General features: G+C 41.3%; 1 protein-coding gene across 1 annotated transcript in view; it reads right to left on the bottom strand.

Annotated features, from left to right (window-relative positions):
* Window positions 1–25,276, bottom strand: part of GMCL1 (germ cell-less 1, spermatogenesis associated) — a 39,821-nt gene that overhangs the window by 9,593 nt on the left and 4,952 nt on the right. The window contains exons 2-11 of the mRNA XM_056123628.1: window positions 19,936–20,059; window positions 16,115–16,211; window positions 15,457–15,554; window positions 13,802–13,914; window positions 13,140–13,205; window positions 10,633–10,717; window positions 8,863–8,953; window positions 6,754–6,891; window positions 3,796–3,865; window positions 456–531 (exon numbers count right to left, since the gene is read on the bottom strand). Coding sequence (XP_055979603.1) covers window positions 456–531; window positions 3,796–3,865; window positions 6,754–6,891; window positions 8,863–8,953; window positions 10,633–10,717; window positions 13,140–13,205; window positions 13,802–13,914; window positions 15,457–15,554; window positions 16,115–16,211; window positions 19,936–20,059 — 958 coding nt within the window. The remainder of the gene's footprint in view (window positions 1–455; window positions 532–3,795; window positions 3,866–6,753; window positions 6,892–8,862; window positions 8,954–10,632; window positions 10,718–13,139; window positions 13,206–13,801; window positions 13,915–15,456; window positions 15,555–16,114; window positions 16,212–19,935; window positions 20,060–25,276) is intronic.

The following is a 25,276-nucleotide window of genomic DNA, read 5'->3' on the forward strand; positions in this document are numbered from 1 at the left end:
TATTTATTGAGCACACATTATATGCACTGCTCTAAGCACTGCAGAAATAGCAGCAAATAAGTTTCTGTCCCACTAGAATACAAATGTATGGAAAGAGGGATGATGAATCATAATAATAAAAAAAAGAACAGAATACCAGGAAAGTGTGTCGAGATAGGGGAGGTGGTATGCTGGTCAGGCTGGTGACCAGGGAAAGTCTTTATGGAGACGTTACGTGAGTAGAACCCTGAGAGTATGGAGAGCTCTCTGGGGAAACAGTGGCTCAAGAAAAAGAGAAAAGAAAGTACAAAGCTATGGACATCAAGACAACCCGAGCATGTCGTGGGATCCTTATCCTAGAAGATTACACTAAACTCTACTAAATAAGCTTTTCTGAGGCACGATAGGTGCTGCTATCTTTTGCACTAACAATACAACAATGTCTGAGAATATTAAACAGCACAATCCTTACTTACTTCACCATCTTTGGCGAGTTTTCTACCACACCTCATGCTATTTCCCTCCAGTTCTTCTTTGTTAATTTCTTGAGGCCTAGAAAGATAAAAAATAAATAAAATCTCACAGATATTAGTGGAATAGGCAATTAGAAAAATAATTCTGAGTTAATGAGAGAGAAAAAAATTGCAAAATTTTAAAATGAAATTGTGCGGTCAAGATTCCCAGCACTCCATGGTCCCCAGAGTACTGGGCCGGAAGGAGCCCTTGAATGAACGCTGCTGAATGTGGCATAAAAAGTAAAGATGTACACACTGACTCATTCCAGTCCACCGTCGCTGCTAAATAAAAATGATGGTGGGGAGAGGGGGGAAGTTAAGCAAGGCAGTTTTTATTGAAACCAATTTAGAAAGAAGAGAGGGGAGAGAAAGAGAAGTATGAGCTCACGAGAGAACACAGGCCTCACCAGCACGGAAATAAGAAAAGAAACAGAGACAAGCCAATGAGACATACACTTTCAAGTGACACAGGTTGAAGAGCCAGATAAAAATGATCTAAAAATCACTAACTTTTCACTTACTGCCCTGGCTTCTAGAGCTCAGCCAACCTTAAGGTGGGGGTGTGTGAAGGAAGAAATCTATGAGAAATTCTGCTCACCTAGAAAATAAACACACACAAAGTACTGGGGCCAGAGAGCTAGTACAGTGGATAAGGCATTAGCCTTGAACACTGCAAAACCTGGGCTTGATCTCTGGTACCCCCATACCAGTCGCTCAAGCCTGCCAGGAGTTACCGAGTGCATACCTGAGTACTGGGTATGGCCCCTTTAATACAAAAATCAAGTGCTAAATAAATTAAAATATATTACTTAATATGTAACTGTTCTCCTGTACCTCTTAATAATTTTGTTTCATATTCTAGCATTTACTTTGTAGTATAGCCACACAAACCCAATTATTTAGCAGAAAGCAGATAAATGTTTTATTAACTCATATTTACCTGGTACCCCATTTAAAAAACTTAAGAGAAAAATTCATTTCAACTTTTAATAGCAAATGCCTCTATTCATATGCAATATTTTTTAAGTGCTGGGATACTGAAAATACCATTGCCATAATAAAAACACTGAAAAAAATTAAATGTTTAAAAATGTAAAAGCAGAACTAATAAAACATGTCTCCAACATTCAAGAATTCAGTACAGTAGGGAAAATAAATAATATTTATACTGCTTTGTAGAACTGTGATGTCAGGAGCATAGATAACAATGGCAATGATTTTCTACACGGGACTAGATGATCATCACAGTACCATTTATATCTAAGTGGAAGCTTGCTGAGGTGAGGTTGGGGTGAATTCTATGCAGGGGAAGGGTATTCTAGGTAGAAAAAATAGGTAGAGACTGTAGCACAAAGCTGGGGAGATGGCTCAGAGGTTTGGAGTGCATGCTTTGCACAGACGGTCCACCCCACGTGCTACAAGTACAGCCCAGGAGTGACCCCAGAGCACCAAACTGTCCCCCAAGCACCCCCGAATATGACCCCCAAACCAAAACCCAAGCCAGGTTGGCCGCATGCAAGGCAAATGCCCTCTACCCACTGTACTATCACTCCAGCCCCGGCAGAGCCTGGCAAGCTACCCGTGGTGTATTCGATATGCCAATAACAACAATAGATCTCATTCCCCTAACCCTGAAAGAGCCTCCAATACGGCAGCGTTGGGAAAGACGAGTAAGGAGAGGCTGCTAAAATCTTGGGGCTGGGACAAATGAAGACGTTACTGGCGCCCACTCAAGTAAATCAATGAACAACGGGATAATGGTGATGACAGTGATGATTTTTTTTCTTTCTTGCAGCACCGCAAGAAAACCCAGATCCCGCACATGCAAGGCATAAACTTTGCTGCAGAGCCACATGCCTGGCCCTAGAGTCTAGGCATTCATTATTAATAAATTAATACTAAAATTTTCAAACAAAAATGTAAGAAAATAAAGAGGGATGTGGCTCAGTGGTAACATGTGTGCTTCTCACGCAGGAGACCTGGGGTCCCCATTACTACAAAAAGAAAAAGAATAAGCAAAGTAGTGCAAAGATAAAATGTTCTCAACATTCTGGTTTTAATAATAGTTTTGTCGTTGTTCTGTTTTTTTGGCCACACCTGGCGGTGCTCAGGTTTACTCCTGGCGCTGTACTCAGGGATCACTCCAGGTGGAGCTCTGGGAACCACATGGGGGGACGGGGATTGAGACCCAGGGCAACTGCATGCGAACCACAGCAACAACAATTACATATAGAGCCATATAACTCGGTGACAAATTAATGTTATTCAATTTTACCAACATAGCAGTAGATTACAAGCCAAACACAGCAAGGTTGACCAGTAAGATACTTATAAAACTGGTAGCATTATACAAATACAATAAGAAAAGTTGATCTTTTCTCTACTAGCTCTTGATTTTATAATACTGGTTTGTTTGTGTGTGGTATGCTGATGGTACAACTCTGGACCTCACACGCAAAGGTAAGTGCTCAACCAACTGAGCTACCAGCCCTCAGTACTGATTTTTCAATAACATGAATAAACTAAAAACTCTTCTAACAGGGCCTGAAGAAACAGCTCAGGAGCTCTGAATACCTCCCTGGCAAGCTTGTGTTCATTTAATCCCCAGCACTGCCACGTGTGCCAAGTAAGATCCTAGCAGCCTACTCTCTTTGATCCCCCACCTCCACAAGAAACTTCGGGCGACATATACAGCCAGATGTACATAACGCTACAACAAAGCAGTGTGAACCCTGGAGACAACCTAGTCAAAAATCAGGCAAACACTTGGTCAGGAAGTTAACTGCTGGCAAGTACGTCTAAGTACATAACCCCAGGAAGCCACAATCAAAATGAGCACCAGCACCACAACCAGAGTGAAGGCCCTTGTGAGGACATGTGCAAGTGACGGCTGTGGCAGTGCAGCCCTCAGTGAGCACCGTGGCTGAGGGTGGGAGCCGCACAGCGAAAAGTGCAAGCAACAAGCTAGGCAGGAGTGCAATCCTGGGTCACTGCAACAACAAAAGGAAGGGGGTAAATACAAATACAAACGTAAGAACAAAACGATTCATCACATAATCTGTTAGGAAACCAGTGGTGCTGGGCGAAGGGGCCGACTCCCAGCTCAGTGTTGGGGGTTATTCCTGGGGTCCACGGGAGGCCATGCGATACCAGGGATCAGACCTGGCCTTCAGCAGGCAAAGCAGGTGTTGTCCATTGAGCAATCTCTCTGGCCTCCTCTAGAGCAGAAATTTTTAATAAAGGATGACGTGGCGTGATATGACGTGACATCACATGACATGATATGATATGATACACTTACCCCATCTCACTATCTTGTTCTGCCCGGAGCATAGCAAGCCACTGCTGTTTGTACACAGAAGACAGCCATTCTAAAAGTGAAAACAAGCAGAAGAGGAGTAAGAAATACAGAAGAACAGTAAGAATAAAACTTTTTAAAGGAGTTCATAAAATTCTACCATTTCTTAATTCATGTTTAACTGTCTTTCAATAACAGCAATAATTTATATTTTACAAGTACTCTGTAACAACATGGCTTTTTATACGGTAAACATTGTTTAGTTTTGCCCAAAGATACTCTATTTAGGTCACATACATTAAAATTAGAATTCAGGGGGATGAGAGTGACAGTGCAGTGTGTAGGGCATTTGCCTTTTACACCACCGACCCAGTGTCCCATATGGTCCTCTGAGCACCACCAGGAGTAATTTCTGAGTGCATGGCCAGGAGGAACTCGTGAGCAGTGTGGGGTGTGGCCCGAAAACAAAACAAAAATTAGAATTTAGAGGTGGAATTAAAATTCAGAATTTAGGAATTAGAATTCAGGTACAGCAGGTAGAGAGCTTGCCTTGCATGCAGCCAACCCGGTTCAATTCCCACTACCTGACATGGTCCCCCACAAGTGCACCAGGAGTGATCCCTGATTGCACAGTTAGGAGGAAGTCCTGAACATTGCTAGGTGCGGCCCAAAAACCAAACGAAAAAACCAAATTAAATTAGGAGCCAGAGGCTGGAGCAATAGTACAGCAGGTAGGGCACTTCTGTTGCATGTGGCCAACCCGGTTCCACTGCTGGCATTCCATAGGTCTCTATCAGCAGAGATCCCACCCAAATGCTCCCCACCAGGAGTGAGCCTTGCCAAGAATGCTCCCTCAGCGCAGAGCCTGAAGTAAGCTCCTAGGCACTGCTCGGAGCTCAAAAAACAAAAACTACAATTTCTAAATTAAATTTAGTAGAAAATTACAAAGAAAAAACCTAACCAACCACAGTATTTAATGCTAGAGAAGTCAAACTAATACAGAAACAGGACCAACAGCTTTTACAAATAGGACAATTTTAACTTTAGTAGAAGTCTCAATAAAATAGTGGGAAGCCAAAGACAGGTTGCGGGGAGTTGAGAAATGGTGAAACAGTGAGAAGACAGTGTCTGTGATCCTGAAAGTGTTAGAAGATGGTGCGAGGGAAGGAACTCAGGATTAAGGAAGGGTTTTGCGTGTTGTTGAGTGAAAGAGACCTGACAATATTTATAGGATGAGGGAAAACTAGGTAGGGGAAAGGCTGAAAATACAGTTGCAATGATAAAGCAACATTCTAAAACAGGAAACTACAAATTTGAACTTAAAACATGGCTGGATAGGGAGGGAACACCTTCACCTTGAGATGCGAACAAATTATTGTCCTATTCCTTTAGATTTCTGTAAGAAAACAGCACAGTTTCCGTACTGATGGTGAGATGACTGAATAAGAAGCTTGGTAACACTGATAACGATGCTGAAACAAACAGGAGGAGTCCAAATATAAATAGCTGGGTGTAGTGCCCAAGCATAGCTGGGTGTGGTCCTTAGACCAAAAAAAAAAAAAACAAAAACCAAAAACAAAAACAAAACCACAGTGAAAAAATAAAATAAAGGGGTTAGAGAGATGGGGTTAAGGGATAGCATTTATGACCCATATGCAGCCCAACCCCAGTTTGATGCCCTGCTCAAGATCCCCAAGCATTGCTGCACCTCCAGGTGCAGACTGGAGGCCCCTGAATACGCAGCACCGCAGGGCCGGAGCAGAGAAGCACATCCTCTTGCCCTCCCCAACAGACTTTAAAGTTTTTTGATTTAAATAATATTTCTGGCAGAGCAGTGGGGCAGTGAAGTGTTTATTTAAGGAAGTGAGAGTAGAAAAAAATACTCTACAGCACAGAGAACACAGGGAAATAGCCTAAGTTCGCATTCATTTCTACAGCTAGAGCGAGATTGCAGCAGGCCTGGTTAAAGCATATGGCCACCCCCAGTTTGATCCCCAGCACTATCAGGTCCTCTAGGCACCACTGGGAATGACCCCGAGCACAGAGTTAGGAGCAGCCTCTGTGTACTGCTGGGTGTGGAGAAACAAACCCCAAGCATTTCTTTCTAAAGGAGAGGGAGACTAGGAAAAGAGAAAGGAAGTGGAGAACTAGAGTGACATTTTCAAGGGTCTTTGGCATAGTGGTGGTGGTACAAATGCAGTGAAGTTGCATGCCAAAGTATTAACCTTAATGCTACTATAACTATGTCACCTCAATAATTGAAACATTTTTAACTGATAAAATTATCTTTTTCTTGGGGGGGGTGTCAGGCGTAGTTAAATCACACCTAGCAGTGCTCAGGGGTTTCTACTAATTCTGCATCCGGAGGTCACTACTGATGGTACTCAGGGGATCATATGCAGTGATGTGGATCAAGCCAGGATCAGCCAAATGCAAGGCAAGGACCTTAAATCTGCACAATCCCTCTGGCCCTAAAATTAATTTCTTGGGCCAAAGAAATAGTACAGCAGGTAAGCAGTGTACTTCGCACACAGCTGACTTGGGCTCAATCACCAGCACCACATATGTCCCTCAAACCCAGCCAAGGGTGATCCCTGAGCATTACTTGGGTGTGCCGAAAAGCCAATATATATAAAATTTCTTAACTTAAAAGGAAGTACAAGACTAGAGAGGGAGTAAGTAGTTAGCCTTGACATCTAATATCATTCCAATGCATAGTTGTTACTTTGGGATCTTGGCCCATTTCTCTGAAGACTATATTTCCTACAGTAAAGCAACTCGATAGTAGTTTTAGCATGTGCTATGCAGCAGGCAGCAGCAACTGTATAAAAACGTATGCCTTACAAATGTCAAGAGTTATTTTTATTTTCTTCATGATTCACCATGTGTTATTTATAAAGATGCATCAAGATACTGCGAAATACAGGTGTTATTTCTTATAATTTAATCATGGTCTCTTACCTGAAGGTACTAGAGAATCCTGTTCAATAATCCTTGCAGAGGCCAAATCACTGATAATATACTGTAACCTTAAATGCTTGAATACTGACACAAATGGTTTTCCTTGCTCAGTTTCAAGAAAGGTCATGCCTTCAAAATCTATTAAAATAAAAGATTAGTTGTTTTTTTGTCCTAATTTATTAATATTCCTAAATATTTTTCTGAGCAGGAACACACATGCCCTCTCTTTGAATATTAATAATCTCATTTTAAAGGTTTTGGGACTTCACACTGCTCAGATGTGTGGACACTTGGGCCGGAAACTCAGCTGCATACCTCTCTGGAGTGTGGCGTGTTCAGCGCAGCAAGATGGAAAAGGCAGGCCAAGGATGGAATTCTCCAGAATTCTCTCCCCTAGGGACTGAACTCACTTTAGAAGCCGAAATGCCTTCCTTTTTCTAGGATCTTTATAAGATACAAAGGACATGGCTACCATATGGAATTATTCTAACAGGTTTTCACGACTACGAAGAACACTAGCCAATATATTAATTCTCTATGGAAATATAAAATAAAAATAATACACTTTTTACTAGAAATATTCTCAGTTGCATCCCAATGTACTTTCATGAGTAGGAAAGCAACTTCTGGAGTTACTGCTAGTAAACACGGCCCTGCACATAAGCCCTAGACTATTTCCTATTAGACAAAATATACCCATGGCAGCAAACTCATTCCTGTTCCTATTGTTGACTGGCAGGAATGCTGAGTCTCAACTACCAGTCTCAAGCTATGCTTCACATGAAACATGGATCTCCTGCGGACCAGAAAGAAACTCTTGCTCACAAAAATATATTTTCCTGGAAATTGCAGAAAGACAGACAAGGTAATTTCCAAATATTTACCCCTTACATCTCTATATTCCTTTGGTGCCTATCTAGAGTCAAGCAAAACACAAGAAAGCAGTAAACTTAATTAAAAATTAACAGGACTTTGCCTGTTTATAAGCAAAAGCAAAAGGCATGTAGCTGAGATTTACATCTTTTTAAATAGTAACATTAGTTCTGGTAGGTCACATGCTGAACAAAATGTGCTTATTTTATGAAGTGGACAGAGAATACTATTATGTTCTTACAGATGTCCCCTGACATAAGTGATATGAATCTAATGTTAGGTTGTCTCAGAAATCTAAACACTGTCCCATGAAGCCTTTTCTTCGAGGGCAGAGGAGATAGGTTTATTTACTTTTTTAAGTTTGCACAGAAATCGGGCCAGAGCCATAGTAGAGCAGGTAAGGCCTTGCACGCGCTACCCAGTTTTGATCCCTGGCATTCCGTAAGATCCACTGAGCACCACTAGGAGCAATTTCTGAGTTTAGAGCCAGGAGTAACCCCTAAGCATTGCTGAGTGTGGCCACTTACCCTCCCCCACCAAGAAAAATTTAGAGAACTAAAAATATGTTTTAAAAATTCTATCTGACAAAAATGAGGCCATACTAATTGTAGCAGCCAAATTCAACTGCATTCCCTACGTATAATTTTTTTTTATCCTTGTAGTCCTGAAGTACATGAATCTTAAAAGCCAAGTTAAAGAAAATCTAAGAGGGGCTGGAGCAATAGCACAGCGGATAGGGTGTTTGCTTTGCACGCAGCTGACCCGGGTTTGATTCCCAGCATCTTATATGGTCCCCTCAGCACCGCCGGGGGTAATTCTTGAGTGCAGAGCCAGGAGTAACCCCTGTGCATCATACCTTGTGATGAAAAGAAAAAAAAAAAGAAAAAAGAAAGAAAGAAAATCTAAGATAGTATAGGGATGAAGGCATTTGTCTTTCACGCAGCTGACTGGGGTTTGATCCCAGACTCTACATATGGTCTCCTGAGCACCTCTAGGAGTGATCCCTGAGCAGAGCCAGGAGTAAGCTCTGAGACTACCTAATGTGGCCCGAAACAAAACAAAAAAGAAAATGTAAGAGGAGGGGGCCCTGGAGATATATTAGGGATATAATCCCAGGCACCCTATGGTCTCTCAAATACTGCAGGAGCAATCCCCTATCACATAGCCAAGAGTAGCCCTTCCACCCCACTTGGTGTGGCCCCGAAACCACATACATTTTTCAAATTTCAGACATACCTTTTCTCCTCTTAGAAAACCAGACATCTGTTTCAGTCAAAAGCTGTTTTAAAGATCCATTCCAAGAAGGCACAAGTTGAAGGAACATCCACTAAAATTTAGAAATTTTTAAGACTTCATCATTTTCTGATTTTGCATTTTTAAACTCTTTCACCTTGAAATCTAGATTCTGAAATTTTTTCCTTTCTATTTCACAAGCAGTTACAAGAATAATTATTTCATGACATGCTTGTAACATTTCGATGATAGGAAACTAGATGTGTGTGATAAGGAATAAATGGACCCTGGAGGACTGCGGCGAGGGCTTAGTGGCTGGAGTACAGGCCTTCCCCACAGTGACCTCAGTTTGACCCTCAGTCCCACTCGGTTTGCTCAGCACCACTAGATGCACCCCAGAGCACTGGAGCTAGGAGCAGCTCCTGAGCACCAGCAGATGTAGCCCAATAACCAAAAATAAAATAATCCCTGTAAAGTGCTTATGGTTTCAAACACTGTTGTTACAGGATAGACCTTTTACCTATACTTATAGGTTAAGGTTCTAATCATTTTTTTTTTTTTAATTTTAGGAGATTTAAAGCAGTGTTCAGATGGCCTCTGGCCCCCTCCTGGCGTTTCTCAGACAAGGGGGAACCAGCAGTTCAATGCAAGGGTCCAAGGATGCAGTGCAGGCCAGCACACTAGCCGATATTTTATCTCCAGGTTTCTGACTAGGATTCTTAAGAGCATGGTCTGCCTCAAGTCTGACACAGTCATTTTAGAAAATTACTTACATCACTGGAACAAGAATAACTAGCAGTTTGTCTCTTCAGAGAGTGATAAAGTAGAATTACATTTAAAATGTTGAAACCAGGCCAGAGGGAGAGAAAATATATAGTATGATATTAAGGCATGTGGCTGACCCCAGTCTAATCTCTGGCATCACCTATGGGTCCCGAGGATTACTGGGAGTGGTGCTTGAGCACAGCAAGTAAGCCCTGAGCACTGACAGTTGTGCCCCCCAAAACCAAAGAAGTTGAAACCTTCCTAAAGAACAAAGCAGAACATATGCCTAAAGTGCAAAGTAGGTCTTTAAAAGAATCTCAACATTTTCTAGAAAACCTGTGTAAAAATATCAACATAGTCATTAACTAACCAAATCTAAAGTTTTTGTGGTTTGATTTGAGGCCATGCCCAACCGAGCTAGGGAGCTTCTTGCAGCTGCTGGTCAGGGAATCACTCCTAGCAGTGCTCAGGAGTGATCTGGTACTAGGGATTGAACTTGGGCCTCCTGCTTTCAAAGCCTACACTCCAGTCCATTGAGTTACCTTTTTAAAAACCATTAAAAAACATGCCAACATTTCTGATCCCTAAGTAACATCTTTGCTGTTGAGAATAAAACCGAAATAGAGTCCTAAAACAGAAAAATATAAAGGGACAAAATGAGAATCATTCATGATACCAAACCTGTAAACACAAAAACTTTTAACATGCAAGTATATTTTCTCTATTTTTCTCATATTTATAACTGTTCACTAAAAAGCTAGCTAGGGGTCAGAGTGATGGCACAGTGGTAAGGCCTCATAGTTGGCAGACCCGGGTTGAATCCTCAACACACCTCAGGTGGTCCTCTGAACCTCATCAAGAAAGATCTCTGAGCCCAGAGCCAGAAGTATGCTTGGTGACTCCATTTTTGGGTATGGCTCCAAAATCAAAAACAAAATAGCTGTTTCTAATTTTTCACTATTATAAAAAGAACTGAGGTGACATCCTCATGGCATGTTGTGCTCATACCTTTTTAAGAGCTGTATATACATCCATCTCCACTTGCATCACAAATAAGTTAGATGAGCCAATGAGCTGTTTCATGACATTTATACTAGAAAAAATGAATGAGAAGCAGAGTTTATTTTCACGTACATGTTAATGGACTTGGGGGGGAAAAACCCTTTTATCTTTTATCTACTCAAAAGAAAATGTGGAACAAAAATTACATTAAACTTTTAATCCAAGACAAAAAATCTTAAGATATACTTGAACACAAGGAGACTTTTAATTCAGACAGTGTGCTACAAAAGAACTTTTTTGCTAATTAATCAAATTAAAGCAAGGTCCCAATTGGGTTTTAGAATGCTCTAGTAAACTAGCAATCTTCAGTTTTTCACCCTGAATGTTAGAAAAAGTTAAAAAGATTTGTCAAAATTAACTGGAAATGGCTATATCTTCTAAGCAACCTTCAACTTCTAGGCTTGAAAACACACATGAAGTATGTACCTATAGTATTCATAAAACACAACACTGTAGGGGCTGGAGAGATAGCACAGCAGGTAGGGCGTTTGCCTTGCAGGCGGCCGACCCAGATTTGATTCCCAGCATCCCATATGTCCCCCGAGCACCACCAGGAGTGGTTCCTGAGTGCAGAGCCAGGAGTAAACCCCTGAGCATTGCCAGATGTGACCAAAAAAGGAAAAAACAAAAACAAAACAAAAAAACACAGCGCTGTAAAGAAGGATCACTTTAGTGAAAAATTAAAATTAAATGTGTTAAAGTCAGAGAGGGTTACAGTGGGTAGGATACCTGCCATGGAAGTGGCTGACATAGGTTCGATCCCTTGAGTCCTGCCTAGAGTGATCCCTGAGTGCAGAGCCAGGAATAAGCCCTGAGCCCTGCTGGGTGTGGCCCCAAACCCAAAATAAAACAAATGTGTTAGCTTCAAGTTAGAGTAGAAATATCACTAGTAGTTCTTTTTTCTTTTCCTTTATCTTTCCTTCAGTACATGAAAAGCATGTGTGTGTGTGTGCGTGCGTGCGTGCATTCGTGTGTGCGTGTGTGCGTGTGTGTGTGTGTGTGTGTGTGTGTGTGTGTATGTTGACGCACATGCACTTCTGGCTTCTGCAATTCTTTGCCAACTGGGCAGGTGGCTCAGTTCTAGGCTCTGCTTGAGCTCTATAGTCCCAGGGATGGAATCTGAGTCAGGCACTTTCAGCCCATCCTAACCACTATCTCTTTGCCTTCTGATGATCTTCAAAAACCAAACACATTTGCAGAAAACACTGTTTATGCTTTGACATCATTAAGTGCTGACTTTATGTCGAATGACCTAACCTCTGTACTACTTCCTGACCCTCTAAAGACTTTCAAAACATACTGCAGAGAGCTGTGTTTCTGCCTTGGCATCTCTAAGTGATGCAGGTTGCTGCCGTTGTTTTTTTGTTTTGTTTTGTTTTGTTTTTTTATTTAAACAAAAGCATCTCTAAAAGGCAGAGGGAAAAAAGTCCAGAAATCCAGGATGCGGGTTAGCCATACAATTAACATTTTTATTAATTCCTGAATTCCATCAAGAAAGTTTTAAGAAACGATAGTTCTCTCTAGTCCATATTATGCTAGGGTCTAAAAAGGTTAGGTTTTCTACCTCTTTTCCAGCTTTATGCCCCATATCAAAACTGACATTCTGGGAAGTTATGCATGTTATCTGGGAAGTGCTTTGGTTTTGTCTCTCTATTGGAAAGACACATATATTCCTCAGGACACTCATATCTGCATCTCAGAAGCATGACTGTCAAAGATGCAAGATCCTGAAAAGGACTATCAGGCTTACTTACTGATCTTTTAAAAGGTCACTGCTTTCCTAAATTTGTTGCCCTTCACAGTTATCTTAACTCAATTAAAACAAACTCGGGGCTGGAACGATAGCACAGCGAGTAGGGCATTCGTTCGCCTTGCACGCGCGCCGCCCCAGGTTCGATTGCCAGCATCCCATATGGTCCCCTAAGCACCGCCAGAAAGAATTGCTGAGTGCATGTGCCTGTGCGACGCTGGGTGTGACCCCAAAAGCAAAATAAATAAATAAATAAAATAAACTCTTTGAGGACTAAAATCATGACACAACCCCTATCACTGAACTTGATACATAGCAAACATTTAGAATTATTTGCTGAAGGAATGAATAATTCACACACTTAAAAATCCACCATATGTGATTTATGTTCCAGTGGCTTGGGGAAAAAAAGTCTTAAAATACACTTTTAAAATCTATAAATCCAGCAATTCACAAAAAACTTGAAACTTTCCCGATTTCATAGCAACAATAATTCTACTAAAATGTTCACTTGCAGAAAACCTAATTCTAAGATGTCACTTTTAACGAAGAAATAAAATTCATGTAACATTTCTTCAGTTCATACATTTCATTAAATCATTTTTATAAGTAGCATATTTTGTTTAATACAAAATTACGTAGCCTATTTTAAAAATGAAAAAGTATTTTATGATTAATTAAAAGTTATTTAAAATTTAAATACCTGAGTTCTTTAAAAAGTTCAACATTCTGGTGAGTCATCAAGTTGTTTAGAAGCCATTCAAGACACCTGAATTCAAAACATGTACAATTACATTAGCTTATGGATTACTAAACAGGACTTACATTTAAAATAAAAATAAAGCAGTAGTCTTGCTAAGACATGCTCAAAAAATTTTAATAATGAATATTTAATGTTGCTTTTGTAGCAATTATTAAGTGAATGTCATCTTTTTACTAATGGGAGCACCCTAATAAGAAAACCTCATTTTCTGTTTATGTGAAACGACTTATCGTTTATTTCTGTACCTTCTTTATAATCTGAAATGAGTACTGTAGGGTTCTGAAGTTAAGAATGTAGCCAGTAGCTGCACAAATATGTCTGCTATGCTCATTCCTTAAAATTTAATAGAAAATATACACTAAAAAGTGATCACAGTTTTTTTAATTAGTTTTTTATAAGCACGAATAACCTATCCATATTCACAAAGACAACACCTTGAGGCATTTTATAATTAGTCCAATGTAAAAAACAAGTTGCTTTTTAACAACAAAATTCTATTCTTTTTTTCCCACCTCTTTTTATAACTACACATTCTCTTACAAAACTGAAGCAATCTAATTCCCAAAAGTGGAACAAAAGGAAAAACAAGAAAGGGAACTCACTTTTTCTTCACAGAATCTAATCCATAGGTCCCTGCTGATGTGTAATAGCCACATACAGTTTTCACATTAATTGTTTCCTTCATTGTCTCACCACACTGCTGTATTAAACCATCCTGCAAATATAAATAAGCATTAGAAAGACCCATTTTATGTGGGAAACATCAGTTTTGAATATGTGCTTTTACAGGTTGGGGGGGAGGGAAGACAAAGCTAAGTAAGAGTAGCAAGTTTAGCTTTTTTATTAAGTCCATTAAAAATAACACACCCGGGGCTGGAGCGATAGCACAGCAGGGAGGGCGTTTGCCTTGCACATGGCCAACCCGGGTTCAATGCCCAGCATCCCATATGGTCTCCCGAGCACTGCCAGGAGTAATTCTTGAGTGCAGAGCCGGGAGTAACCCCTGAGCATCTCTGGGTGTGACCAAAAAAGCAAAAAAATAAATATAAAAAAAACACACCCATAGTGCGCACAAATAAATTAAAAAAAAAAAAACTGTCCAGTAAATAGTAAAACAAATTCTTAGAAGAGATATAAAGGCAGTAAGATGAACATTTTTAATTTTTCTTTTGTATTAAATGGAGCTCTGTTTGCCTCTTCTTTTCAAATTTAGACCCCTTTACAAGGAGCAAGAGAGGCAAGGGGTTAAGGTATTTGCCTTGCATACTGCTAATTCTACATAAATTGTGAATATCTTGAAAGTCGGGATTATATTTTCCTTTACCTCTGGATCCACATGAGTAGTTTTGAATACTCAAAAGGCTTCAGCTGAAACAAATCTGTCATTCTACCAAAGTTTAAAATTAATTTATTATGTGATTTACACACAGTACTGTAGCACTGTCATCCTGTTGTTCATTGATTTGCTCGAGCGGGCCCAGTAACGTCTCCATTGTGAGACGTGTTGTTACTGTGTTTGGCATATCAAATAAGCCATGGTTAGCTTGCCAGGCTTTGCCGTGCGGGCGAGATACTCTTGGTAACTTGCTGGGCTTTCCAAGAGGGGCTGAGGAATTGAACCCGGGTCAGCCAGGCTGGCCCTGTGCAAGGCAAATGCCCTACCTGCTGTGCTATCACTCCAGCCCAATTACTGATTTACACATAAATGAAGAAAAAGTCTGCATACTAAGGACTCAAGCATTTTTGAATCCAAGAACTAAAGGAGTCAATGATAAGCTATCTGATGTCACTGTCACTGTTCTCCCGTTGTTCATCGATTTGCTCGAGCGGGCCCAGTAACGTCTCCATTGGAGACTTTGTTGTTACTGTGTTTGGCATATCGGATACATCACGAGTAGCTTGCCAGGCTCTGTCTTGTGGGTGAGATACTCTCGGTAGCCTGCCCGGCTCTGATAAGACATTAATAAACGGGATTCTGTAAATATACTTAGACAAGCAAATTTTTATTTTAGCCATTCTAAGATATAAACAGAGATAACTTCCAATCATTTTACATAGACAACATGACCCCCTTAGTTGGATAAACATGTTTTGAGTTAAGTATTTTAAATGACTTAACATAAGCAGTTTACATGTTTCATTATTTTAAAAACTGTAAAAATCATGAAAATCTAAGCTCTAATTCTAGTTTGTGGAACAGACCCTCTGAAACAAAGACACAACCATGATTCTTTCTGTAATTAAAGTCGATACTTACCAATTGCAGCATACAAGCTGCCGCCAAAATGGCAATAACACGACTGGGCTTTATTAAGACATCATCTCGATACAGTGAACCAAACGCAACCTGCAATGCTGAAAGCAAAAGCATTATTTGCAGAAATGAAATAATTACACCGTAAGAATATTTTTAAAAATCACATAATGACTCTAGCTTCACTTACGTTTTTCTAAATTTTTGTAGAGAAAAGAATCACTAATTAAAATATTGGTAATGGTCACTTATTGATGATACTTGTTTAATAATCATGAGATAAATCTCTATCTAGTCTACCAAACTGAGCTAGAATTGTCTACATGCAATCTTGACATTAATGATCAGAAGTGAGGCTGGAGCGACAGCACAGTGGGTAGGGAGTTTGCCTTGCGCACAGCCAAACCAGGTTCGATTCACAGCATCCCATATGGTCCCTGACCACTGCCAGGAGTAATTCCTGAATGCATGAGCCAGGAGTAACCCCTGTGCAACGCCAGGTGTAACCCAACAAGTAAAAAAAAAAAAATCAGGATTAATATAGATTTGGGAAAATTTTTATACCCCCAAACAAAAAATCATTAAATATAAATACAAGTATATCTTAGTGCTTTCAATGACTTACTAGAGTGGAGTAGAGAACAATTATAACATTAGTTACCTTCTATATCTATATTCTGGTCAGGAATCTCCAGTTCAATAATATTCATGCTGGATTCTTTCCATGAACCACTGAACATACTAGAAAAATAGCCAGACTGAAAGGTGAAAAAAAAAAAGGATTACTGAATACTTTGGAATTCAAAATTATTTTCCTATTCCTAACTTCAAGTAATTAATTTACTAAACTAATTCATTATGTTTCATAGAAAAAAAGTACAGTCAAATATGTCTATAGGGAAAAAAGAAATTAAGAATACTAAAATACTTCTGACCCTTTCTTTTGGTTCTTGGGTCTCAGCTGGCAGTGGCCTGGGGTCCATAAATACCAGAGACTGAACCTGGGTCTCCTGCATGCAAAGCACAGGAGACCTCCTCCAGTCCCTGCACTTTGAACCACAGCACCCAACCCAATACTTTAGTTTACTGCTAATAAAAACTCAACCAAATACTCATATTACTACCTGAATTTAACACCTATTTGAGCCTCTCCGCTTTTTAGTTAAAACAATTTCAGGACCAGATAGCTAGTCTGAGAAGCTTTGCATGTGGAATGCTTGGGTTAGATGCCTGGCACCACACAATCCCCAAGCACTGCCAGGTGGGGCCCAAAATACAAAGGAAAACAAAACCACCAATAATATATTACATGTTTTCCTCTCAGGCACACTCTAAAGTCAAGCTTTGGAACTGGATTACACATCTTTAAATATTCCTCATAAACACATGATTACACATAAGATAGGTACTTTTTAAACTGAGGAAGAAAAATGACCCAAAGCCTTCCCTCTGTTAAACTTTTATTGTACTTCAGTGGCTGTAAGGGTCCAGATCAGTCTGGACTCACTAAGCATTAATAGGATGATCTCTAAAGAGATAAGGGAAAACCCACTGTTTAAATCAGATTTTTAAAAGTCCAAATAAACTGGAATTCATGGAATTCATACCAGAATAGGTATGTCAGCTAATTAGAATTACTTTAGAAAGGGTTCAGTATTAACTAGCTGGAGCCCAGGGATGGCTCAACGTCAGAAATACCTTTCTTGTCTGTGTGAGGCCTGAAGTTGAATCCCCAGTATGGACCATATGTGCTAACTCTGCTGTTGGGGATTCCTGGTACGACCACAAAGTGCTACCCACTGGTGAGCACCAGAACCAAAAATGTGTAAGTTCCATAGCCAAGTGTGTGACCCATGTATGTTCATTAATGAGTAGGACCCTGGCAAATATGTGTAAGTGTATCCACAAACATTACAACAGCAGTGGTGAGAGCAACAAAAGGGGAGGGGGGAAATGTGTGTGTGTGTGTTGTGTGTATAATGTATATGCACATAGATACATAAACCACACACACAAATATATGCACACATGCTGACCTATTTAAACAATTTTTCCCGAGTTCTTAATATATAAAAGGCATCATGAATATAGCAGTAAATAAAAGACATGACATCAGGGATTTCTTTATATTTCAGCGTGTACTTGCACTTTGATCAATCCAGTTTCTCTTGAAAGCAAGGGATTCTCAGTCTAAGGTTAAGAGCTGCTTTCAGGGTCTGGAGCGATAGCACACGGGTAGGGCCTTGCATGCCACTGACCCGGGCTCAATTCCCAGCATCCCATATTGTCCCCCGAGTACCTCCAGGAATAATTCCTGAGTGCAGAGCCAGGAGTAATCCCTGAGCATCGCTGGGTGTGATCCAAAAAAGCAAATAATAATAATAATAATTAAAAAAATTAAAAAAAACAGCTGCTTTCAGGGACAGGGAGATGGTTCAGTGGACTGAAGCACATGCTTTGCATGCTGGAGGTGCAGGTTTGATCCCTGCCCTGCACGGTCCCCTGAGTCCCACCAGGAGTGACTCCCCAGAAGGAGAAGTAACTTCTCTCTGGCACTGCACCAGGAACAGCACCTGAGCATTTCCAGGTGAGACCCAAACACCCCCACCCCGCAGCAACCCCCACCCCCAATTTCAAATATTAAAAAGAAGTTTATGGGGAGGCCAGAGAGAGAATACTGCAGGGAAGGCATTTGCCTTGCACATGGCCAACCTGGGTTTAATCCCCAGCGTCACATATGGTCCCACAATCACAGAGGCAGGAATAAGCCCTGAACACCTCTGGGTGTGGTCTTCCCCGCAAATAAATCAATAGAAATAAAATTAAAATAAAGCGTTAGAGGAAAAAAATTTCTTTTAGATGTTTATTTAAAAATCTTATCTTGGGCTAGAGAGTGAGTACAGCAGGTAGGGTACATGTCTTACATGCAGCTGACCCAAGTTTGATCCCTGGTATAGTCCCAAGCACTACTGGGAGTAAGCCTCTAAGCACCACCATGTGTGGCCCCCAAAACCAAACAGAACCAAACCAAAATAAAAAAGTCTTGTCTTGGGAACAGAGAAACAGCCCTGAAGATAAGGTATTGCCCAGCTTGCAGCACATGAGGATTTGATTCTGAACACCATATCTGGCACCCTGAACACCACCCAAGAACAGAGCCAGGAGTCAGCTCTGGGCAACACAACATCCATTTTATTTCTGAGCCACATCCAGTAATACTCAGGGCTTACTTCTGCCTCTGCTGCTCTGGAATCAATCCTGGTGGGGTTGGGGGGACCACTCGGGGTGCTGGGAATCAAACTTGGGTTTAGTCACATGCAAGGCAAGCAGCCTATCTGCAATACAATCTGGTTCCCTTACCCTACAAAAAATTTTATCTTAGGTGTGGGGCTGTGGCTCAGCAACAGAGCACTTGCCTTGCATGTGTGAGGCCCTGGGCTTGATCCTTTGGCACTACAGTGTATATTTACTGTCAAAGAAATTACTGTGATGAAGAAATTACTGTGATGAAGAAAGGGAAAACAGAAAAACATAAGCTGCGTAGGATAGAACTGAATTGCTTATTACTTATTCCCATTGTTTAGAACAATATTTAGTACACAAAACAACATAATACTGGAACTATCATAGCACATTTGTTCTCATTTTGAAAGCTATGAACCTTTAAAATTAAATGGGAGAGAGCAATATTTCCAGCACAGAAATCAAATAGGTATATTAGCTTAATGATTCTATATAATTTTTACTCTTGCCATTGACTGCATTTTTTAAGACAGGAGAATGTCAAGAACTTCCCATTTACATTCAACTTTAACCACATACATAGCAACATTTCAGATGAATCTATCCAATTGAAATATTGATATTTAAAACAAATTTAGGGGGCCCCAGAGATAGTCTAGCAAGTAGGGTACTTGCTTTGAGGACTCTGACCCAAGTTTGCTCTCCAGCACTCCATATGGTCCCATCCAACTGCCAGAAGCAATCCCTCAGCATAGTCAGGAGTAAGCCCTAAGCACTGCTAAGTGTCATCCAAAAAAACAAAACAAAAAAGCCTTTGGGCTGGAGAGACTGTAGAGCAGATAGGGTGCTTTCTTTTGCATGTGGCCCACCCTGGTTACCCAGCACCCAATATGGTCCCCCAAGCACATCAGGAGTGATCTCTGAGCAGAGACAGGCGTGACCACTGCCAGGTGTACCCTCCCATCAATTTATTTTAGATATCTTAATTTTATTTTATTTTTTATTTTTTAAATTTTATTATTTTTTAAATTGAAGCACTGTGATAGACCCTTACAAAGCTGTAAAAATTTAGTTCTTAATTACAATGTTAGCATAATTCTAATAAATGACACTGTCAGAGGACTAAATGATTGTCCGTGCAAAAGATTACTAAGAAATGCAGTGAAAAAGAATATGGTTTAAAAGTGAATTTTAAAAGTGACTACTTTGGTTACTCAGATAGAAATAGAAAATACTTACTTGACATAAATATATTTTGTGTAAGCTCCATTCTTCTCCTAGCGCACAAATCTTAATGTCACTATTTTCACCATTCAAAAATAATGTCTGATAAATATACTTGGATGTACTCTTTAATTTTTTCCTGTTAAAAAAAAGTAAATGTTACCAATGTGTAAAATAGAATTACTTCATATGCAATTCAAGATATTCCTTTTACAGACACAGAATGATCTCTCTCAGATGTGGGATACAAAGAAACAGAGGTGGGGGGAAGGGCATGGTGCCACTAGCAGGTCAACCTGTACTTGTGGGGCAAGTGCACCAGCAGCCTGATGGTGCCTTCAGACTTCCTGATGCACCAAAATTTCTGCTGTGCCTTTGGCCGGACCCAAGAACTTGGGGCCAAGTTTCCAAGAAATTAAGCGGCCAAAAGTTAGGTATGTGGGAGCCACGCCCACAAACCACCTATGGCTCAGCTTATGAGCTCATTTATTGGCCTTATTTCAGAGACCCATAAGTACATCTCAAAAGAGATCAAAAGCCAAAGTTAATCTTGGACCTGCACATGGCTGAACAGACTGGGGCAAATCGGAGGGGGGCTTGTTGGCCAAGGGCCCACCCAAGCAGAGCCCCCAGCACCCGCTTCCTTCCACAATCCAAAATCACCGCCATATCCCAGCCTGACTCCACTGTCTCAGGACGGACTTCATCAAGATATAATCTGCTGAAAATTCGAGTATGCGGGTTTTATGACTAAAATCTCCAGGCTTTTTTGGAGTTGAGATGGGCTACTTCCCTCCACTTCCCAAACATTCCTGGAAGCATTGGCAGTCACCCCCCCCACTAACCAACTCCAGCGCCCGCAACCACGTAAGCTCTACCACCAGTCTTGCTTCAGAGACCCATAAATAAATCTCAAAAGAGAGCAAAAGTCGCAGTTAATCCTGGATCCACGCATGGCCGAACAGACCGTTGGAGGGGGACAGGTTGGCTGGGGGGCCCGCCCAATCAGAACGCCCAACAGACTCTTGCTTCCACAATCCAAAGTCACTGCCATATTCCCAGCCTGACTCCACCATCTCAGGATGGACCTCACCAAGATATAATCTGCTGAAAATTTTGTAATGTGGATCTGAGCGCACCAGCAGCCCTAGCCCAGAGACACAGAGGCAAGTCCCAGTCACGTCTACAATTTGCCACCAGGCGCCATCTTGGCGCACCAACAGCCTCCCCAAGTCATCCTCCACCCCCCCTCCACCCAAGACTGGCTGATATGCCCACAATTAGCCTCCACGCACCATCTTAGCCCACCAACAGCCCTGGCCCAGAGACATAGCAACAAGTCTCAGAAGACACCACAGCACCAGAGATCTCTCTGGGCCCCATACCGAGCCAATATCACTGGGGCACCCCAGATGGAGCAGGCGCAGTCTCCCTGACTACTCCAGATGGAATCCCAGTGACCAAGAGCTTTCATAAGCAAGGTCCAGGTATGCAAGTTCAGGACTAAATCTCCGGCTGCATGGTAGCAGAGGACCTGGGCTGTCCCTCCCTGGGTCACCACACACCCAGAAGACTGGCTGCCAAGCCCACAATTTGCCTTAGGACACCATCTTAGCACACCAGCAGCCCTGGCCCAGAGACTCTCAACTGAATCCCAAAATGGATTAGTGCCATACAGAGATGTCTCTGGAACCCTACCATTTACAACCTAGAAATTTACATTTATAATTGTGGCCAGGCGTGCTCTCGTGATAATCGAAATGAGCTATGGAAAATATATTATCTAGAGCCGGCCCCCGGCAGGTAGGCTTGAACTGAGCAAAATTAATGCCCAAAATTAGAGAGAGTATTGGGGCAATTGCCATAGAGGCAGGGTGAGGACTGCGATTTATATGTGTGTGGGGGAGAGGGTGGTACTTGGGACATTGGTGGTGGAAAATGTGCACTGTTGGAGGGATGGGTGTTCCATCACTGTATGGCTAAATCTCCAACATGAAAGCTTCGTAACTATCTCACGGTGATACAATAAAATAAAAAAGTAATGTGGAGTTCATGCCCAATTCAAGCAGCTTAATCAATGGCTGAACAAGCAGCAGTACTCCGACATTCTTAAAAAAAAAAAGTAGGAAGACAAGTTAGCACTGATTTTTGCTTATCCCTATTTAGAAATCCACAGAGGGCTTCGATACAACTGTAGTAACACTTCTATGAAAGAACAAAAATGAAAAAGTAGAAATTTACCTACACAAGAAATTTTTCAAAAAATGCACTTAATCTTTTGTTAATACCAAGTATTAATAAACTAGTTTAAATGTTATTTCCTCCCACTGGACAATGGTTTGTAGTTTAGAACAAAAAGTTTCAAAATTATGCTCAATAGAAGTGTCTTAATTTAAAGGAAGAATTATATATATATTTTTTTCTTTTTTGGGTCACACCCGGTGATGCTCAGGGGTTACTCCTGGCTCATGCACTCAGGAATTGCTCCTGGCGGTGCTCAGGGGACCATATGGGGTGCTGGGAATCGAACCTGTGTCGGTTGTGTTGGCTGCGTGCAAGGCAAACGCCCTACCCGCTGTGCTATCACTCCAGCCCCATAGAATTATATTTTTTAAGTTTAATACTACTACCCAAAATGATTCAATAAATAAGTCCTAGGCAGAAGCTGATTAGTACCATTTCTATTTTTGTCAATCTGATAGCTTTCCTAAGACTGAGTTAAAACTTTTATTTATTTTTTTAATTTATTGAATCACCGTGAGAAGAGTTAAAAGGCTTTCAGGTTTAAGTCTCTGTCATACAATGATCAAACACCCATCCCTTCACCATTGCATATTTTCCACCACCAAGAACCCCAATATACCCCCACCCTACCCCTCCCCTTGCCTGTGAGGCAGATGATTTCCACTTAACTCTCTCTCTCTACTTTGATTACATTCATTATTTTGACAAAAGATGAACATTATTTGGAATTTTCCCCCCACAATCAGACCTGCTGAAAAGGTATTGTGAAATAATTTGTTTTCTATTGCTGGTTATGAAGAGTATATGATTCTGGATTTCTGATATTTTACTAATTAAGTCTGGAGGAATTTCTGCCAAAAGCCACATAGTTCTGAGACTGGTTTGTGTGCCAGTTTGTGTGCTGGTTCTGCCCCCCATCCCATGAGGCAGAAGTTGCCCCGTCACCGCCGGCTCATACCTGGCTGTCCAATAGGCTCTGAGGCGGCAGCCACCCTGCAGAGGGGGGACTGGGGATGGCGGAAGAGACAGACACCCTTGGGGGGGTGCGCACAAGTACCGCTACATCCTATTACTATGTTCTTTGGACATAATAAGAGATATTTCTGTAGGAACAGCAGTGCATGAATAAAAAAAAACTATTGAGACACTAAGGGTGCTGTGAACCAAAAACGTCTGGGAATCTCTGCTCAAAAAAACACACCAAATTTTACATTCAACTTAGTAGTCAATCTTACTACAAAAAGGAGAGGCATTGGGCCTGGAGTGATAGCACAGCGGGTAGGGTGTTTGCCTTGCACACAGCCGACTCGGGTTCAATTCCCAGCATCCCATAAAGTCCCACGAGCACTGCCAGGAGTAATTCCTAAGTGCAGAGCCAGGAGTAACCCCTAAGCATCTCCGGGTGAGACCCAAAATGCAAAAATAAATAAATAAATAAATAAATGAGAGGCATAGCAGAAACAGAACTATTTGCACAATTAAAACATGCACATACATACACAAATCAATTACTCACCCTTAAATATAGATGGACAACAAAAGATTATCCAACATGAGAAAATTAGGAATATTAAAGACCATGGCTTAGGGGCTGGAGCAATAGCACAGCAGGTAGGGCGTTTACCTTGCATGCAGCCGACCCGGGTTCGATTCCCAGCATCCCATATGGTCCCCTGAGCACTGCCAGGGGTAATTCCTGAGTGCAGAGCCAGGAGTAACCCCTGTGCATCGCCGGGTGTGACCCAAAAAGCAAAAAAAAAAAAAAAAAAATTAAATTTAAAAATAAAAAGACCATGGCTTGGACATAGGGTGAAGGAAAGAAAAACATGACCACTTTCTAAAATTTTTTTGTTTTGCTTTTTGGGTCACACCCGGCGATGCTCAGGGGGACTATATGGAATGCTGGGAATCGAACCTGGGTCGGCCATGTTGGCTGCGTGCAAGGCAAATGCCCTACCCACTGTGCTATCGCTCCAGCCCCTCTAAAATTATTTTTAATTAAAAAGTTCATTGATAAATAATATTGATGAGTTTCTGTGGGAACAGGGAAACAAGGGGAAAGGCGGGGAGACAGTGCCAGGGAGCAAACCAGGGGGCCTCACACAAGGCTTATGCATCAGCACTTACGCACCAGCTACATCCCTGGCTCCCAATTATTACACTTATAATTAACAAGATGCTCTGATAAAGGATTACTCAGAACAATGAAAGAGTTCCTACAAGCCTTTTAAAGCGGGGGGCGGGGGGTGGGGGTTTCGGGATTGGGGTTGAGGGGCAAGGAAGAAGTCTGTTGGGATCTAATCAAGTTCTCATGCTCAGCAAGACAAGCACTCTACCACTGAGCTGAATCCCCAATCAAAATTCACTCTTAGACACAAATACAAGGCTAGAATTAAAAAAAAAAAAAAAAAAAAAAAAGAGCCAAGGGGCTGGAGTGATAGCACAGTGGGTAGGGTGTTTGCCTTGCACGTGGCTGACCCGGGTTCAATTCCCAGCATCCCATATGGTCCCCTCAGCACAGCCAGGAGTAAGTAATTCCTAAGTGCAGAGTCAGGAGTAACCCCTGTGCACTGCCAGGTATAACCAAAAAAAAAAAAAAGGACTGTTTGAGAAGTTAAGGACATTTCTCAGAACACAGAGCAAAAGGATCCAGAAAAGGAAAAGGAAAAAAGAAAACAGAAATAGGTTACAAAGCAGGGGCTTTCATTCAAGCACAGAGCTGGAAGCAGCACAAAACTCCACCAGGTGTGGCACAACACACCTCACCAAAAAAAAGGGTGTGTGTGTGCGTGTGTGTGTGTGTGAGTGTGTGGAAAGTTCCCCAAATTAGTCTCCAGGCTGTAAGGATTCAGCTGGGGGCGGGGGTCAAGTGGTATTAGCTATATACCAAACCACAGAGTCAACAACACTGAAAGTCTGAGATCTAATAACAGTAACCAAACGCGAGCCTGTCAAGGATGCAGGCTGGGGTCGGGAGGGTATCTGGAGATACTAGTGGAGGAAGTTGAGAGTGGTGGAGGAACACTGTATGCCTAAAACTCAACTATGAATGATTTGTACCTCGCGGTGCACATAAAAGAAAGAAAAGAAAAAAGAAAGTCTCGCGGTTCAC

The sequence above is a fragment of the Sorex fumeus genome, unplaced genomic scaffold, assembly GCF_029834395.1.
Source record: "Sorex fumeus unplaced genomic scaffold, SorFum_2.1 ptg000006l, whole genome shotgun sequence".
Classification (NCBI taxonomy): Eukaryota; Metazoa; Chordata; class Mammalia; order Eulipotyphla; family Soricidae; genus Sorex; species Sorex fumeus.